The sequence below is a fragment of the Silurus aristotelis genome (assembly GCF_946808225.1).
Source record: "Silurus aristotelis genome assembly, chromosome: 16".
Taxonomy (NCBI): Eukaryota; Metazoa; Chordata; class Actinopteri; order Siluriformes; family Siluridae; genus Silurus; species Silurus aristotelis.
In genome coordinates, this window is record NC_139589.1 from 7,429,278 (window position 1) to 7,446,445 (window position 17,168).

General features: G+C 39.3%; 2 protein-coding genes across 3 annotated transcripts; both read right to left on the minus strand.

The window, feature by feature from the left end:
* Positions 1 to 754: 754 nt before the first annotated feature.
* On the minus strand, positions 755 to 9,865 carry tmem151a (transmembrane protein 151A). 2 transcript variants are annotated; one of them, XM_083564236.1, is made up of 2 exons: positions 8,876 to 9,865; positions 755 to 4,448 (listed from the first exon to the last, which is right to left on the minus strand). In XM_083564236.1, the coding sequence occupies exons 1-2, from the start codon at positions 8,933 to 8,935 to the stop codon at positions 2,826 to 2,828; spliced, it is 1,683 nt and encodes a 560-aa protein (XP_083420362.1). In that variant the 5' UTR covers positions 8,936 to 9,865; the 3' UTR covers positions 755 to 2,825. The 2 variants fall into 2 exon arrangements, with proteins under 2 accessions (XP_083420362.1, XP_083420363.1); XM_083564237.1 differs by having other exon boundaries at positions 9,597 to 9,655.
* Positions 9,866 to 11,061: 1,196 nt separating this feature from the next.
* Positions 11,062 to 15,060, minus strand: ovol1b (ovo-like zinc finger 1b). The gene is made up of 4 exons (XM_083564273.1): positions 14,925 to 15,060; positions 12,981 to 13,174; positions 12,021 to 12,234; positions 11,062 to 11,932 (listed from the first exon to the last, which is right to left on the minus strand). The coding sequence occupies exons 1-4, from the start codon at positions 15,022 to 15,024 to the stop codon at positions 11,619 to 11,621; spliced, it is 822 nt and encodes a 273-aa protein (XP_083420399.1). The 5' UTR covers positions 15,025 to 15,060; the 3' UTR covers positions 11,062 to 11,618.
* Between the last annotated feature and the right edge of the window lie 2,108 nt (positions 15,061 to 17,168).

Below are 17,168 nucleotides of genomic sequence, written 5' to 3' on the forward strand. Positions count from 1 at the left end.
TATGGTTTTCACATACACATATGACATTACAAAATTTCAGGTTCTTTTATAATATTTTTTTGTCTTTATGCTGTTAATTTTAACATACCCTTTAAATGATTTTAACATACTATTACTTTTACTACTGTATAATTTCTTAGTATTGTTTCCCTTCCTCCTAGCAAACATGAGCAAATATAATAAATACACTCTATTGCCGAATATTTGTGGACACCTGGCCATAAGTATAGTTTGTGCTTTTTGAGCATCGCATTCCACATTTAGTCCAGATTTGCTCTTATATTACCCTCGACTCTTCTGGGAAAATATTTTGACCAGTAGATTTTGGAGTGTGTTTGTGGGCATTTGTGTTCATCAGCCACAAGGGTGTTAGTAAAGTCTGTTACTGATGTAGGTGAGGTGAGGAGGCCTGGGGTGCAGTTACATTCATCCCGAAGGTGTTTAGTAGGGTTAAGATCTATAGCAGTAGATCTTCCTCTACAAACAATATAAACCAGATCTTCATGGAGCTCACACTGTGCACAAGGGCATTACCATGCTGAAACATGTTTGGGTTTTCAAGTTCAAGTGAACGCAAAATTCTATTATTCCGCATCCACAGACGTCCTGTACAATTGTGTGCCTCCAGCTTTGTGGTAACAGTTTTGAGAAGAACCACATATTGCAGGAAATGTTAGGTGTCCGCAAACATTTGGCAATATGGTGAATGTAACTCATTGTGCTGCAGTGGTTAACAAAATAACTACTCATTAAACACGTTATAATGTTTGACTTTATTCATATGACCCCACCCCAGAATAACCATTACTATCATCATCACCATCATTATCATCAACACCAGCAACATCATGAACACTAGAGAAATAAGGTCCAGTGAGGTTTTAGTAGTAACTATTCTAAATCCTACATTTACACTAGTGATCAATAAAGCAAAAGATGACCATTCATTTGATCTGAGATTTTCACAATGTTATTCAATGCTGATTATGTTTGACATAGTCAAATGACCAAAGCCAACTGGTTCACTTGAATCTTTCTCTGGACCAATCCTTGAGCACATATGGTCTGACATTTCTTCAGTTCCACACTTTTTACTTTTGGTTTCTACATGTAATTAATTTCTATTTAAATTTGGACAAGCACAAATGGAAGAAAACCTCTAACCCTAGCTTTATATTATCCTGTCATATCAATGTATATTGAAGCGTTATTACAGTTTAATTTGTGTCTTACTAGAAAGCTTTAAAAGCTACTAAAACTAAACCTTTTCTTCAAAACTAAAACACTGGACATCGCATGCCCACAGTTCACATTGGTTACTGCTACTATATGCCAAATTACAAGTGACATGAGGGCTGTATTGCTCACTAGTGTGAATGTAAGGTAATAGCAAGTCTGCTGACAAAATAGTGCTGCATTTGAGGGATTCTTTTGACAGCCCAGATTTCGCTTCTCAACCGTCAGTCTTTGCTCACACCCTTCCCTGCATTGTTTGTAAAAATCACATGACTTGTGCTTGCTAGTGAGCCTACACTATGTGCAGATACTGATCTGTGTCAGTAAACTTGGATCCAAGCTGGCTTGTAACTGATGGAATGTCTTGGACAATGTAGATTTGGATCATGACTTGTGTTTAATAGGCAATTGTGTGCTTTTCACTAGTGACAGTCATTAGACATTTAATTAATGTTTTTTTGTGAATCATTAATAGAATACTAAAGGACAGCTCTCTATAAATGTACAAAAACTGACATTGTGCTAGCAGTACAGGGAGCAGGTGATGTGAAGAGTGACATATGAGGGTTCCTTTTCATATTTTTATACAAGTGTTACATTTTACATACGCTTCCTTTAACATTATCATTTTACACAGTCCAGACAATGCAAATCATATTTATATGTGACTATGCAAGTTGAAAATAAACTGTAACTGTATTATAGCTATATGCAGTTTTACTTTTTCTTACAGTAGACATGGAGCTGGATAGAAACACCTTTAAGGCCAACAACAGTGGATTCATGAGCACCAAGCTTTTAAAAAGCAATGTAAGTGATTAAAAATTAATTGGACAAAACAGTTGGTTGGAGCACAAATGCAAACAGCAAAGGGTCAGATCATTCTACATGCTCACTTCAATCTTTTCCAACTCTCTTTCATTCCCCATTTAAAAAGTATTCTTTTCCCCTGAGATCTTTATCCTTTATTTCTTTTTGCTCTGAACTAAACTTTGCTTCTACAGTAAAACTACTGTTAAACTTTTGGTTTTATAATGGAATTATGCAAATGTCTGCACAAACTACATTAAAGTTTAACTTGCTAGGTGTGGAATGTCTTCACTAAGTGATCAAGTACAGTGGTCCACGACTCCATGTAAACTACAATACACCTAGAGTGAAAGGTTACATGGACATATTGAGCTTTTTTCATTTTCATGATGCTGTAGTAAGGTATAAAATAACAGGATACTGATATGTAATTATTCATGCTTATTGGAAAAATTCTCTTAAGACTTGGTCCATGTCAAATTGACATGACATAGATCAACCTTCATATGTCTGATTTTGAGAGAACCCTACATACATTCTCTGACAACCGAGTCATTTGTATGCTACTTTCATTTTTAATAGCTGACAGAACACATGTTCTTCAATCACATTTAACCTATATACTGTCTTTTCCTTAGGTATGACCTCTATTTTCTTTCAATATTCCCCAACTTGGACCATTTACATTTATTTAATTCACTTACCTGAAGTCCTTCTACATGCATTCTATTCACACCAGTGCAAACGTTCTAATCTACATTCCCCTTTATTCCCAGCAATTATCCTGTATCAATATCCCGTCCACCATGACAGCTCTCTTCTCCATGAATAATCAACACAGGAAAGTACAGAGCATCTTGATAGGCTGGTGGCCTGTCTCTCCCATTTTGTCTGGCCTCACCATTTTCTATGTCCTCTCCCTGCCCCTGTCGTCTTTCTTCGACCTCACTGTTCTCCTCATCCTCTCCTTCTAGAACACCTCTTCTCTCCTCATCTGACCCACGGAACCCGAGTCCCAATAAGCCACTTCCCTCTTCCCCTCGTCCTGCCAATCCTCCTCCGAGACTCCTTGAGTGAAACAGGCAGGTATGACGATTTCGGGTGGTGTGCAAGCGTCCCAGGGAGAAGCCACTGCGACTCAGCGTCAACCGTCCACCTGCTCTGATCGGAAACGAATTTGCACCTACAACCATGTTCCCTCTGACCCAGGAAGGCAGAGATGAGCTGCTTGTCGTCCTCCGACAGCGAGGGCAGCTCTGGAGGAAGTAGCTGGAGTTGCGTCTCATTTGGGCCGCCATTGCGACAGACAATGGTGTGTTTGGGTTGATGTCCAGGTCCATTAACAAGGCCTCCGAATAGCTGGGCACTATCTGCTGGTTGCAGCGAATGTGCCACTCCAGTTCAGTTATGTCCACTGTGTTTACCCGTGATATGACATGCAAAGTGGGACCTCCTGAGCCATGCTCAAAGCCCGTCTGATAATTGTCTCGATTTTCATTTTCATTGGCATCCTCATTTTCGCCAAATAGCTTTTCAACATGATAATGAACATAGGCTGTACGGTACTCAACCACCACGCGGAGTGGCCAGGATAACAGCAGAGCAGATGCCAGCCAGTAGATGCAGCGACGTGTGTACCAAGGTGGTCGAGCAGGATCTGGGAATGCCAGCATGTGCTCCCTAAAATCTACATTCTTCAGGTGCATACCCTCACGTGCTTCCATATAGTCATCCAGACCTTCATTATCGCCGAAAAACCGTGCTCTCTGTGTAAGATAGGCGGTCTCCGCACGAGCACTGGCAAAACTGAAGCACTTAGTGAAGCGTAGCCGGGTTACAGGGTGGTCCAGTAAACCCTGCAGCTCTTTGGACACATCCTTGACGCCATGCCGCGAGTAGTCAAACTCGGAACTGGCGGTGTGTGTGTTGACTCGCTCATGGTAGACTTGTGTGGTGGTGTAGGCATCTCCATTGCGGTATCGTGTTACTTGCCTGGTTCGCCGTACATAATGATAACTTATGGCTTTCCACCAGATGCACGGTGTGGCCTGCTGCAGACGCTGTATTCGGTCATACACCTGACTGATCTCCACTTTAGCCAGGTTGGCTGTTTTAGAGTAGCAATGCCAGCACTCCACCAGGTAGACGACATAAAGCATGGCCAGGAAAGCTACAGGGATGTAGACGTATCCGTTGGAGCAGGGACTATCATGGTAGAGCCGGGCTCGGTCACCATAGTAGTAGGCAGGACCTTGGTCATCAGTAGCCATTACGGTGATGCGGTAGAGAGAGCACCAGCCTAGTGTGCCAAAGCAGCCGTACATGAGCAGGGTCAGTAGAAGGCACTTCCAATGAGACTCCCGGCACAGAGAACCGCTCAGGGACTGCTTGAGAGGACGTTGCTGTAAATGGGAAGAGGATGGGATGTTGGGGTGAACAGCATGAGTGCCAGGCATTTGAATGGAGGATGATGATTAGTACAGATGTGAATTAGGGAGGTGTGGGAAAGGAGAGAGACAGAAACAAAAAAGGTGTAGAGGTTAATATTTAGTTGTGTGAAAAACACAATGCACAATTTTTTGAGTGATACAGTTGTAAAAAGACATGTCATTTATTTGCATTGGCTGTACATGACTAAATGGGAAGTAGTCTCTACATTTCTGACACATAGTTCAAGACAGTAACTTGGTGAAATGTACTTTTCCCTTCCGCAGTAATTGACTTTTCTCCACCAGTCTCTTGTGGGATGAATACATTTCCTGGCTGCTCGTAACTCAAGCCAAGCCTGCTTTTAACATGCTCTGCTTCAGTGTAGAGAGGGAGCACGGAATGCTTTTAGACACATCAATGCATTATCATAAGATGATGTGGCTGCTTCTCTGCTGCCACTTGTTTCCCTAGTGGAACTTTGAGGTACTGCATTTGCCGTTTTCAATTCCTGAGCTAGGGCAAAAAAGACATGACATGATGGCTTGAAACAAACAAATAGAGACACTAACAAATGCAGCTGAAAAAGAGCAAATCCTCTGCACAGTCAATACTTCATAACTGGTATAGAACTTCTGTTTTTTTTTTTTCGCTTGATGCTCTCAGACTCTCTCCATCTCTCTCCAATGTGTACACATGCACGCACACACACACACACACACACACACACACACACACACACACACACACACACACACACACATAAATCTAACAGTCAGAGCAATGCCCTTGCAGTAAGAGACTGCAGCACTTAAAGGCCAGATACAGTACAGGAGAGGCCTGTGTTTTTTTTGGCAGAGATTGCAAAAGTTTAATTGTTCTAGTTTACCAAGGACGCAAGTGCAAATGGTTATGTGTGCAGCAGAATCTTTTAGGACACACGGTGTAATTCAATGTCATGTCTGCTTTGTGCACCAGTCTTTATCTATATTTATCTATAAATATGACATGTTGAACTCAAAGGTATCCTTAAATTATGATCTCTGGGTGTAAAACCTCAGGCTAAATTATCATTGATTATTTACTGAGTGCATGCTTTAAAATAACCGGCTCAAGTAAATCTTCAAAATAGTAGAGTAAGGCAGTATGAGGGTCAGATAGTAAGAAGGTGCTTAGGCTATAAGGGAAAAAAAAAATGTCTTTAGAGGCAACAATGATATTTACTGGTAAGCATTCTGGAATGTTCTATCATTAGCACTATTTAATTACACCCTGGCATCATGGGTTGGCACAAATGCATGAATGGCGTACTGCATATAAACCGACTGCCAGTTCAGAGCCACTCTTATAGGGTAAATTATTTAGCTGCTCTATAAGAATCTGCAGCCATAGAAGTTGATGCGAATGCTTTTACATGATAGGCACCAGACTGCTGAGTGCTTGAGAAGACAGAGAGAACAAATGAGTGCACTGTGTGCAAGGTATTATTTGACTCTACACAAAGCCCTGCTAAAAAAAATCTTAGTAAAAAAAAGAGATTCTTGGTGGTTTTGTAACAGTTTCAAATAGTATTTTCAAAATGTTTTACAATGAAAAAGGATCCATGTGGTTTGACAAGACTTTTGGATTATATTTTGATGGCTTTCCAATGGACTGTAAAAGTATTTTGCAGGAATCTGGGAGTCTCTGTTGGTGACCTTGTGGTTGCAAGCTGTGGTCTAATGATTTGGAATAATGCTGCAAATCAGACTGTCAGCAAGGATATGAAAAAGCACTGGTGTATAGCATTTATGATTGTCCATCTGATAGCTGACATATAATCCAAATCATATAGCTATGTAGTCTGATCAAAAGACATGATTAACTTTGAATGGATAGATGTTTAATAAGAATGGATGAGACAGAGATGTAAATGAAACTTCTACTGATAAAAACATTGGCCTGCACATTAAGACATCACTTTTAGAGCCCCATGTCCTCCCAGCACAAAACAGGTAGCTGGCTAGTGAACTGCTAGCAAACTATTAATTTAGAGATAGTACAGAACTGGAGACTTGGTTTCTATTGTCATTCTTAAAAACTTACTTAACAAGAACCACCTATATTATACAAAAAATATGGTCTTTTTTTATATCATAAGCTAAGCTAGAAGGCTTAGTAGTAAGTGCAAAGGTTCTGCCGCTTAAATGTTTTTGGTTACTATATTTAATAGCTATTTTAAATTTGGAGCAGAGTATTGTGGGATGAAGGACAAAGCCTTTCTCTCATATCATAAAATATTCAGTTGAACAGGCCCTGGGATTGAAATGAATCCCTCTTCATGATAGTAAGCAAATAATTATCCACCAGCTAGTCAAAACATGCAATGTTTGTCACTACAAAGTATATAGCAAATAAGAAAAAATAAAAGTGTTACAATAAATAAAAAGAGATGTATACTTAAAGTGCTGGCTGCCCACTCATCCTATTCAATAAATCCATCTCATATGTACAACATCTCACAAAAAAAAGCCGAAAAGCAAGAACACACCCTATTGTAACATGTATCAGAAAAGGCAAAGATAACAAAATATGTGGAGAATATCTTTTAGGAGTTCCAGAAAGCAGTGTTCATAAGCCTGAAAGTGTTACATAAAAATTATTTTTTAATAAAACTCAGTAATATAATCCTAGACACCCCATCCCCCGCTCTGTGTCTTCCAGTCTATCGATTACTATGTAATATAATATGGGCGGTTAACTGAGCAAGCAAGCATGAGTGTGAGTGAAGGAATTGCTCCTAGGTTCAGAGCTTGACATGAAAATCATACAAGACGATGCAATATGACAATTATACCATTGCCCCAAAATAACTTCTGTGTCTTCATACTAAAATCAATAACTAGGGTTATATTAAGTAAACTTTATGGGAAAGGGTACTTGGGAAACTCGACATCAATTTTAGGAGTGCTGGAGAATTTTAAAATCGTTTATAAATTAATACAGTGCACAAATTAAAGATTACACAATATACTGGCATTGTGTTTTTTACTTAACCTACAAAGAATGTTTATTTAAAAAAAAATTGTAGTAAATATAGTAAAATTTAATTTACTTCACTTTCCAATAGGTAACAAGTTCATATCTCACCAAAAAACTAAGCCTTCTCCATTACCTTTCATTTTGCATTGTGACAAATCAATTACTTCCATTCATAATAGATTCCAGACACATTGCATGCCAATACTAATTGTAGATAAGGTTTTGTCAAAAGGTTGCCTGTAATGGTCCTTAGAAAACACATTACAAGAATGCTAATTTCTTAATAATTAATGACCCAAAAATGAATGGATTTTCAAATCCTGCCAGGAAATGGCTGTCATGTCAGTCAACATGTAATGGGATTCAATTCAAATGTTCAGTCTTGACTACTAGGTTTATTTTTTTTGCCATCTTAAAGTTGACTAGGATAGAAGATATTATAATGCTATTATTTTGGAGCATGTAAAGCCAGTACTTTGGATCTACATGAACTTGCAGAGATATAAAATTCTGAAAAGTCAGTGCAGGAATTGTGGGATTGTTAGACAAAAATAAAGCGAACAACATTACACAGTCCTCATGAAGAAAGTTTACATAAATGTGTTAAACTATTTTAACAAAATGTAATTATTCGAACTACAGCGGGAAGAGTAAACTAAATGTCATACATGAACTATTTAAGCTTCTTTACTGGTGCCACAATGAGCTAAATAATCATTTCCCACCATTTCCACTTGGTGTGCAGATTTATGGTTGACAATTATTGCTCAGTTCACTGTGGCAACAAAAAATAAACCCCTATCACCTTTTCCACACATCCAATTTTATCTGTGGTTTCCATGACTTCTGAGAAGGTGGTGAGATACCAGTAGCCACGCCCCTTTCATAAACAGGCCAATTACTCAAAATAACGTAAACTGGAAGATTTAGTCCATGATTAGAGATGCTGGGTAAAAAAAAAATTATACTCTGTCATGGGATACACATATAGCAGCCTAAAGAGATTGAGCAGACACACAGTCACCTGCTGATCGTTCTTGAGAAATCATTTAGACTATCTGACATGATATAACGTCGGAAAATGGGGTTGGTCAACGTTGGACTCAGTGTGCATCACACACTGGCATGCTTTCCAGTAAAGGTCCATGACTTCTCCTTTTAGCCATCTGCATTATCCTATGTCAATAAAAATTAGGTTATAAAAAAAAAAAAGGAAAAACAATGTGAACTATAAACTCAAACGAAAGAGCATATCGTGCCAGAAAAAAGGATAATGGCGCATCTTGTTTTTTTTTTATTTTTTTTTTAATTACCCTTTTAAAAAATGGCATGACACAACTCAAATAAACAATAGAATAACTCATTTATTAGCACTCCTTACCTCTTCCCGTCCACCCCCGTTCAGAGTGGGCGCCTCTCCGGTCACCGTCACCCCCTGCATCCTCAGGCGTGTTTTTCTTTTTGACTTGCATATATTATTATTATTATTGATGATGGTGATGATGATGTTGTTGTTGTTGTTGTTGTTGTTGTTGTTGTTGTTGTTGCTGACATGTCCCGGGGTCCAGACTGTCCTCCGGTCCAGCCTCGGGACCTCCCTGTCGTAATGCTTCTTATCACCCCATCTGAAAGGAATCACGCGACGTTTCTCCGAAAATAAATAGCCATCCGTGCGGCGGATAAAATGCGACTCTCTCCAGCAGAGATGATTGTGCCCTTGCCCTCCCCTTCACGCCGCACACCTACATCACCAGGCCGAACCCGATCGTGCTGTTCGCTAGGTTAGGAATCGGGCGATAAAGGCATCCCTAAACGCGCGTGCGGGTCAGGATATAACAGGTAACAAGTACCGTTCCGCTTCACTGCTCGTGCACAGCGGCGTGCACGCGCCTTCCACAGATCAAAGCGTGACCCCTCTTCTCTCTTTTGCTTTCTCTTACTCTATTTCCTTAAAACATTCGCACTCTTTACCGTAACTACATTCTTATATAAAGGTTATATGGTAGAATCACGCGACATATTTGCTTACTTTAACGTTTCCCGTCGTTTCAGCCCCTCACACACACACACACACACACACACCTTCAACTGACTGCGCTTACCTGATCGGTCACGCTCGCCGCGGGGTGACGTCATGTTCACGCCCACCTTTCCTCTCCGTTAAAACAGCCCTATTAATAAAAAAAAACACATGGCCGACCGAGCCTGTCTGTAAGCTGGGACATAGCCATAAAATCATATTTAACCACTACACGTGCATATAGAATGTAGAAATAAAATATTATTCTTAAAAAAGGAACATTTTTCGCGACCGGGTTATACATTGTCGAAAAATATAATCATATAGCACTCCAGGTGTTTAGGCGAGGGATGGAATAGACGAATAATTAATAGTGTGTGACAATTGAGAGACAGGACTGCCAGAATAAACGCCCCAAAATAGTGACATCACTCTAATGGATTTACAACAAAATAAAAACAAACAAACAAAAACAATATTTTTTTTATTTCTTCAATTAAGTAAGCAAAAAAGAAGAAAACTTATTTATTAGTTGTTGTTTTTTTTAGGATGAAATGTGCTCTCTGGAGTTATTTGCGCAAGTGATAAATAATGAATTGAAACCGTAGCAACATATTCCGAGATCGCATGATGCCTTTTTGAACACGGGGCGGGGCAGGGCTGGGCGGGGCCTGTCGTGCACAACAGGTGGAACGGGGCGGGGTTTTGTGTATGTAAGAAGAGAACAGGTGCCGGACTCTCAATTTACGTCACTCTCTTGTTGCTTGTGAACATCACGCAGTGATCACTATTAACTATGGAGGGAAATGGGAGCTCAGTGGTTAAGGCTCTGGGTTCTTCGTATTTCCCAGCGATGTCGGCTTCTTAACATCGCTGTGATATACAAAGAAAGAATTGCACTATGCTGTAAAATACAAGTATCGGGCACTTTTACGAAGCGACCATGTTGCATGAAGCCGCTGATTTTTGATCAGTGATTTTATGGCCGATTTGTTCAATATATAATATATATATTTTAAATCTAAACTTTATGAGTACATATGAACTGATTAATTAATTTTCTGTGACTTTCAAAGTAACCGTATATCATTTATGAAGTCAGGTTCGGGTGGCGGGGTTTTGTCTGTGCTTATTTTTCGCAACCCACATGACTACATATTCATTTCTAGATGTTTTGTAAAATATGCAAAATATGCGAAACAATTAAAAAAATCCACAAAACAGATTTTTTTCAGGAGGTGGATGGGAAATTAAGCCACACTTGCTAAAATATGGGCCTAGTTAATATAATTATTGACATGATAGTCCGCAAGCATTTATGCTCAAACACACCCACAGATGGCGCCATATCATGATTTACAGACCCCTCTGTTGTCAGGTAATTTTCCAGCAACACATATCAGTATTTGCCATAGTTATCCTACAGGACAATGTACTCAATGGCTTGTCTGGTCTAAATGTAGTAGATTTTAAGAGGCTTAATGCCACATTTCGTCCTTCCTCTTGCAACCTGGCCTTTAAGATGGAACTTCATGACAAGTTTCAGATTTTGCAAAACCAAGGGTTTTTATATTATATATACACAGTGATTCAAAATCATCCCCAAACATTCAAAAACATATAAAAGGTATAATCCTCTATACATGTTCTAACATTTTGATGTGTAATAAGCGCATAAATAAAATTCAAGGGCATGCAAGTGTGTAATATATGACACTAAATGACAACAGGATTTTACATATCTAGTCAACACTAAGGATAATGTACATAGAATAGCATATTTCCCCTTTTCAGTAGTGTAACTATTGTACAGTAAGATCTGTATGAATTATATTTATAGTCTTAATTATGGGGAAAAAAAACTTTTGGCATAGCAATTACACATTTAAAGGCAGTTCCTCACATATTTCAACTAGGTAGGATGTCAAAACACAGAATACAACTTTTGGTCAAAGTGTTGGTTAAAGGCTTTGCTCAGCAGTGAGACTGATGGTGCTGGGACCTGAAATCACAACTATCTGATTTAACCCATACTCGTTCACCACTTTTCCCTTTTCTCAAATATCATGAACTGCTTATTGTCCTTCAGTCTTTTCAGCATTAATCAAACACCAGCATCTGCATCACTTAGCGACTGAGGAGAATGGGGAGACACACTCCCTCCACGGTCTTGCACTTTCCTTTTCCTAGATTTGGATTTGGCATTTCTGCTGTTGGGATGTTTGGTCTGGATGTGATTGCTCAGGCTATCCTGCGTCTGAGCAGTCATGCCACACTCTTCACACACATACAGCTTGTCCCTGCGTTCCTTGTAGGCATACTGTTGGAAGACACCATGCACCTTTTTTTGGTGAGCCTCCAGGGAGCAGCGCTGAGTGAAAGCCTTCTCACACACAGTGCACTTAAAGGGCCGGACACCTAGAAGAGAAACTGTCTGGTTTAGTAAGGTGTAAAAAAAAGCAAGACAGACAAGAAAAGATGGTAACACGTGATGACGTGATCTCACCTGTATGAGTGCGCACATGCCTCTTGAGGTCAAAAGTGTCATTGAAGCCTTTCCCACAGTATTCACAGGAGTACCTCTTCAAGTCACTATGAGTCCTTAAATGACGTTTCATCACTCTGGAAAGACTGAAGGTCTTATGGCATATTGGGCAGGAAAAGGGGGATTCTGGGGTCATTTGTAAACCAGTCAATGCTTCATTTTCAATATTGGCTTTCTGCAAAAAAAATTCAAGTTGAAGCACTTTTAACAAACGTCATCATCAAAGTGAGGCATTATAGAAATCTGGAGCTAGATTTAAATTCCTAATGACATGAAAAAATACAAACATCCCACAGCAAAATCATGAAGAAACTTTCAGGGGAATCAGACTCCGAATATCTTCTATGTGACACCAGATAGTGAGTTATTAATTATTTATATTCAACAACTGCATACTATAATGTCAAACAAGACCAAGTTCAAACAGCCTTCAGAATGAGCATATTGTAAATAAGATGACTGGTGCTCACCCCATCATCTATAAGGTTAGTGCAGCAGGGACTCTGAGACAATGAACAGTATTATTACTGTATATAAGACTTTTTCACTGTACGATTATCTGGTAAAGCAAAGAAGAGATTTGATGTTACAGAACTGCAGGTACATTTAGAGCATTCGGCAGACACCCTTATCTAGAGCGACTTACATTTATCTAACTTAAATAAGTGAGCAGCTATGGGATTAAGGGCCTTGCTCAGGGGCCCAGGAGTGTCACCTTGGTGTGGCTGAGATTTTAACTCATGACCTTCTAATCCAAAGTCCAATGCCTTAACCACTAAGCTACCACCTCCGAACGTAATCGTCAGTAAAGATGTTGCACAGCATCAATCATGGCAGAGAAAATGGGGCCCACATATAAAATGTGGCAACAAGTCCATTATTAGATTTTTATTAATTTGCCCCAAAAGAAATGAAACTGACCTTATTTTTAGAGCAAATGAAAGCAGAACTGTGTGAATCTGACTCCTGTATGGCAGAGCATAACAGCTGGGCATTGGAGCTGAGAGATGGAGTGTGTGCGTGTGTGGTTTTGCTCTGTGAGGTGGAAGGACAGACGGGCAGCTCAGCAGGGCTGTGCTCACACTCTTCATGGCCATGAGGAGTAAAGAAACACACTGAAAAGCAAGCAAAAGTGGATTATTATACCACCAAGTGAAATGTGTACTAACAATTCTACAAATAGGCCAGCACCATGTCAAGCTCAAATTGCTGATTTCTGCTTCTCCAATACACTCAATAAGCCTTGTAGTTATTTGATAATGAAATCGGGAAGAAGAGAAATACTCAATCTGAGTAGTGACCAATCAGAGCCACTGACCCAGCAGGACCTGAGCTGGACACCCCTGAAGTACAATGATCTCTAGACCAGTGGTCCCCAACCCCCAGGCCACAGAGGAAAAGAAAGGATACATAACTTACATTATTTCCGTTTCATTTATCTGATTCTGAACAATGATTTACATTGAAAAATTACCAGATTCTCTCTACCACATCTGTCTATAACTCACTCTTGATGGATGTCATGATGCCTCGGTCACATGTCTTACCTACATCCGCTACCATCTTAAAGGGGCTGATCCCACCGGTAACAGATAATACATTACCGCTAAATTTAAACCCCAAGCTATCAAAATGAACAAAAAAACAACACAGTGGATTTATGTTTATTATTATCGTATAATTTTATTTTGTTGTATTTAAAGGCTGCCTTAAAGGCAGGTCCGTGAAAATATTGTCTGCCATTAATCCAGACGGTAGTGCAAAAAAGGTTGGGGACCACTGCTTTAGACAATAAGTGCCCTAACAGGAAGATCTTTGTACTATCATTCCAAACTTAAGGTGAAAAACAATGAATGGCCCTTCCAGACAGAGGCAAAGCAACTGACATATTGCTACCAAAGCTCTTTGCACTTTTTGGCAATATGTTTCGTATTCTAAAATTATTGCAACCAGAAACACTGTTTATGTAGATGTAAATAAAGATCGAGTATAAACCAGAACAATAATTTTATCTTTAGAAAACGCTTAACTACAACGACATTATTATAAATAATAAAATTGTATAATGCCCTCAAAAACAATGTTTTTATGATGCAGCGGAACACTGTTTTTGTTTTCTCTATCTTCCTCTACTGGATGAGTTTTCCTTGTGCAGCACTGACAATATTTCTACATAAATTGCATCATAAGATAAGCGGTTCCTTTTTCAGACAATGGTATTTTACGGGTACTGGTTGTGCTTCTATTCAATACTGTTCTCTTGTTGTGTCGAGGTAGTGTGTCCTAATGCGTGTATTTATTCTAGATTTTACCCTTGCCAAATTGTCATTTGTTTTTTATGCACTTGTGCTACTCTCTTTGGGTTTGTGGGTGTGTCTCCCCCACATAGTCATAAAGAAACGAAATTCCAATGTATTGTTCACAAGTTATATAGAAAACCATACATAAAAACTATTGCTTTATATACTATCAAGTAATTTTAGATTAAGTTACATGTAAGCTCCGGGTTACTGTTCAGAAGATTGCGGTTCACTGCTGGGCCCTTGAACAAGGCCCTTAAAGCACTTTGATCCAGAAACCTTGCATTATGATGTACCCTGCCTTTGCTATGATATGTGAAGATATACACTGTGTCAATATTTAAATGACACATAAAGGAACTTCTTTAAAATGACGAGTTGTTGTTGGGGAGGGAGAAGCCATGGAGGATAAATCAGTATCCAAGGTCTCTGCATGAATCCTCTGTTCAGGGTAGCTGTAAAGAACTTTTAGTATGTCTAAGCTCGTACCTAATTATAAAAGACATAATAAATGTACATAACGAGCATTTGTGTGCTACTCTTTGCATTGTAAGCAAACACTCACCAGGTGTGTAGATGTCTCCTCGGACACAGTCGGGTACTTCATTCCAGTTTCTTTTCCCGGAAGTGGTGTTCGTCTTTTTAACCAAAAACACTCGCGGCATTTTTTTTCCTTTACTTTTTTTCTCGAGGAAACTCTTGACAGCAAGGTTTAAAGTATCTCCTTTTTAAAAACTTTTGAGCTGATACCTGTTGTGCATCGTCACGTTGCAACCTGCTTTCTAAATTCTGGCGAAGTTTACTGTTCCTGCACGCGTCCAACTGAGCTGAACCGATTCATTTACCTAGCACTGAGCCGCCAGGTAAGTCTCACGCATGCGCATTAATGTAACGGTGCGAAACCGCGTGTCATTTACGCGTCAATACAAAATGTCATATTCCTACAATTTCGCTACGATGTCCATGTTTTTCTTGGACACTCAGATATAATCGTTAAAATAACTTATATAAGCAATTTAAACTATAATACCGAGAACCCCCAACCTGCTCCTTAATGTAGATGGTGTGAGGTGTGTAAGGTGCTTGGCTCATGGGTGTGGATATGTTTAGAGTAATTACTGGGACAGTAGGCTTTGTTGGAGAAGTGAAATAAGAGTCAGTGGGCCTGAGGGTGTGAAAGGTTGGGGTGGGGGTGTTTGTCCCGTTGCTTAAGTATAGACAACAATCAGGATGTGGGACAGGTCTATTTATTTTGTAGACTGTCTTGACTACGTAAGTGTGGTCACTCAATGTGTTGACTGGTGGGGAAGAAAACTTAACAGCAAATGATTTGCATCTGACTTAATTTAATGCAAAAGCTCCAGACATATAATTAAGTATAGCACAATTTGGGCCATATAGACTTACATAATTACTAAGGGTTTTTACACTACCCTCTCCAAATTTACAGCATTAAGAAGGTCAACCTAGCTTCTGTCCCACTTCTGGTTGGTTTCAGTGTTTTATAGGTCTTCATAAAAACTCATCTCTTTATATTTACTAACACATTTGTACAGGTTTTGTCCAGGTTATTTTCTCCACGCCTATTTGTCACAGTTGTGTCCATAGCTCTGTATGCAAATAAGAAGGGTCCCATCTGTGTATTTGAGATCTGATAAGGTTTATTCAGGTAGAACAATGGGTTCTATAGGCCATTAGCAGCTCAAAAGAACACATACACACGCACACACACACACACACACACACACACACACACACACACACACACACACACACACACACACACACACACCATACAGTGGATATTGTTCAACATATTGGAGAAGTGTGTGTGTGTGTGTGTGTGTGTGTGTGTGTGTGTGTGTGTGTGTGTGTGAGAGAGAATATAGAATATAGAACACAATAAACACATTTGGGGACCGGTGCTGAGAGGATTGGGCAGCAGTCGAAGGCGGGGGCCTTGACAGCCCGATCCCTGGACACGGAGAAGTGTCTGGGGAATCTGCTTAGACTGCTGCCCCCGCGACCCGAATTACGAATAAGCGGGAGAAGATGAAATGATGAAATGAATAAACACATTTGATAAGAATATCACTGTACATGTAATTCCTAAACAAAACAATGTACAATGTAATTGTGGTTACTAATGGCAGGCTGCAAGGTCAAACAAGGCATTCAGTGCTGTTTAAAATCATCAGAATCACTGAATTAAGTTTTAATATATATTTACTCTGTGATAAATTATTCCAGTAGTCTATTCTCTTTATTTTGCTGATTTTTATTTCCAATCAAACAGTGCAAGGGCCTGTAGTTAACAATTCATAAGAATGAAGCTTTTGCTTTAACCAGTCAGATTTCAAGTTGGTGACACAAGGGCCATCTAGCAGGCTACATTAACATCAGCATTTCCATGTCTTTGTTTGGATAGCCAGAGAGCACAGTAGTCAGCTATAGCAAACTACATCTGCAAACTACACAAGCTCAAATTTATTTATGTAGACTTAATAGCTGTTTTTTCATTCCACAATGGCTGGCAGAGGAGAAGAAATTGATTTGGTCGCAGATATATTTAAAGCCCTTTTTCAAGATGGACTTTTCAAGAAAATCTGGACAGTGTAAGGAAATGACATTTAATTTATACTTTTGCGTTTTCTTTTCTGTAGAATTTGCATAAAATACTCAATTTGCCTTCATTTCAAATGCCCAGGAAAACTATAATCCCCAGGGGTTTTCATGGTTGGAAAACATTCATTTTTTGACATTTATATTTTTTGCGGGACTCCCACAAAATAGTCTTAAAATTATTCTT

What these genes read in the sequence shown, in the direction of transcription:
- tmem151a (XM_083564236.1), bottom strand. Translation starts at nt 8,935, where the DNA reads ATGCAGGGGGTGACGGTGACCGGAGAGGCGCCCACTCTGAACGGGGGT. An exon ending in ACGGGGGTGGACGGGAAGAG is followed by an intron (nt 4,449 to 8,875) that starts GTAAGGAGTGCT and finishes TCCCATTTACAG; the next exon opens with CAACGTCCTCTCAAGCAGTC.
- ovol1b (XM_083564273.1), bottom strand. Translation starts at nt 15,024, where the DNA reads ATGCCGCGAGTGTTTTTGGTTAAAAAGACGAACACCACTTCCGGGAAA. An exon ending in AGGAGACATCTACACACCTG is followed by an intron (nt 13,175 to 14,924) that starts GTGAGTGTTTGC and finishes CTTGCTTTTCAG; the next exon opens with TGTGTTTCTTTACTCCTCAT. An exon ending in TCATTTGCTCTAAAAATAAG is followed by an intron (nt 12,235 to 12,980) that starts GTCAGTTTCATT and finishes TTTTTTTTGCAG; the next exon opens with AAAGCCAATATTGAAAATGA.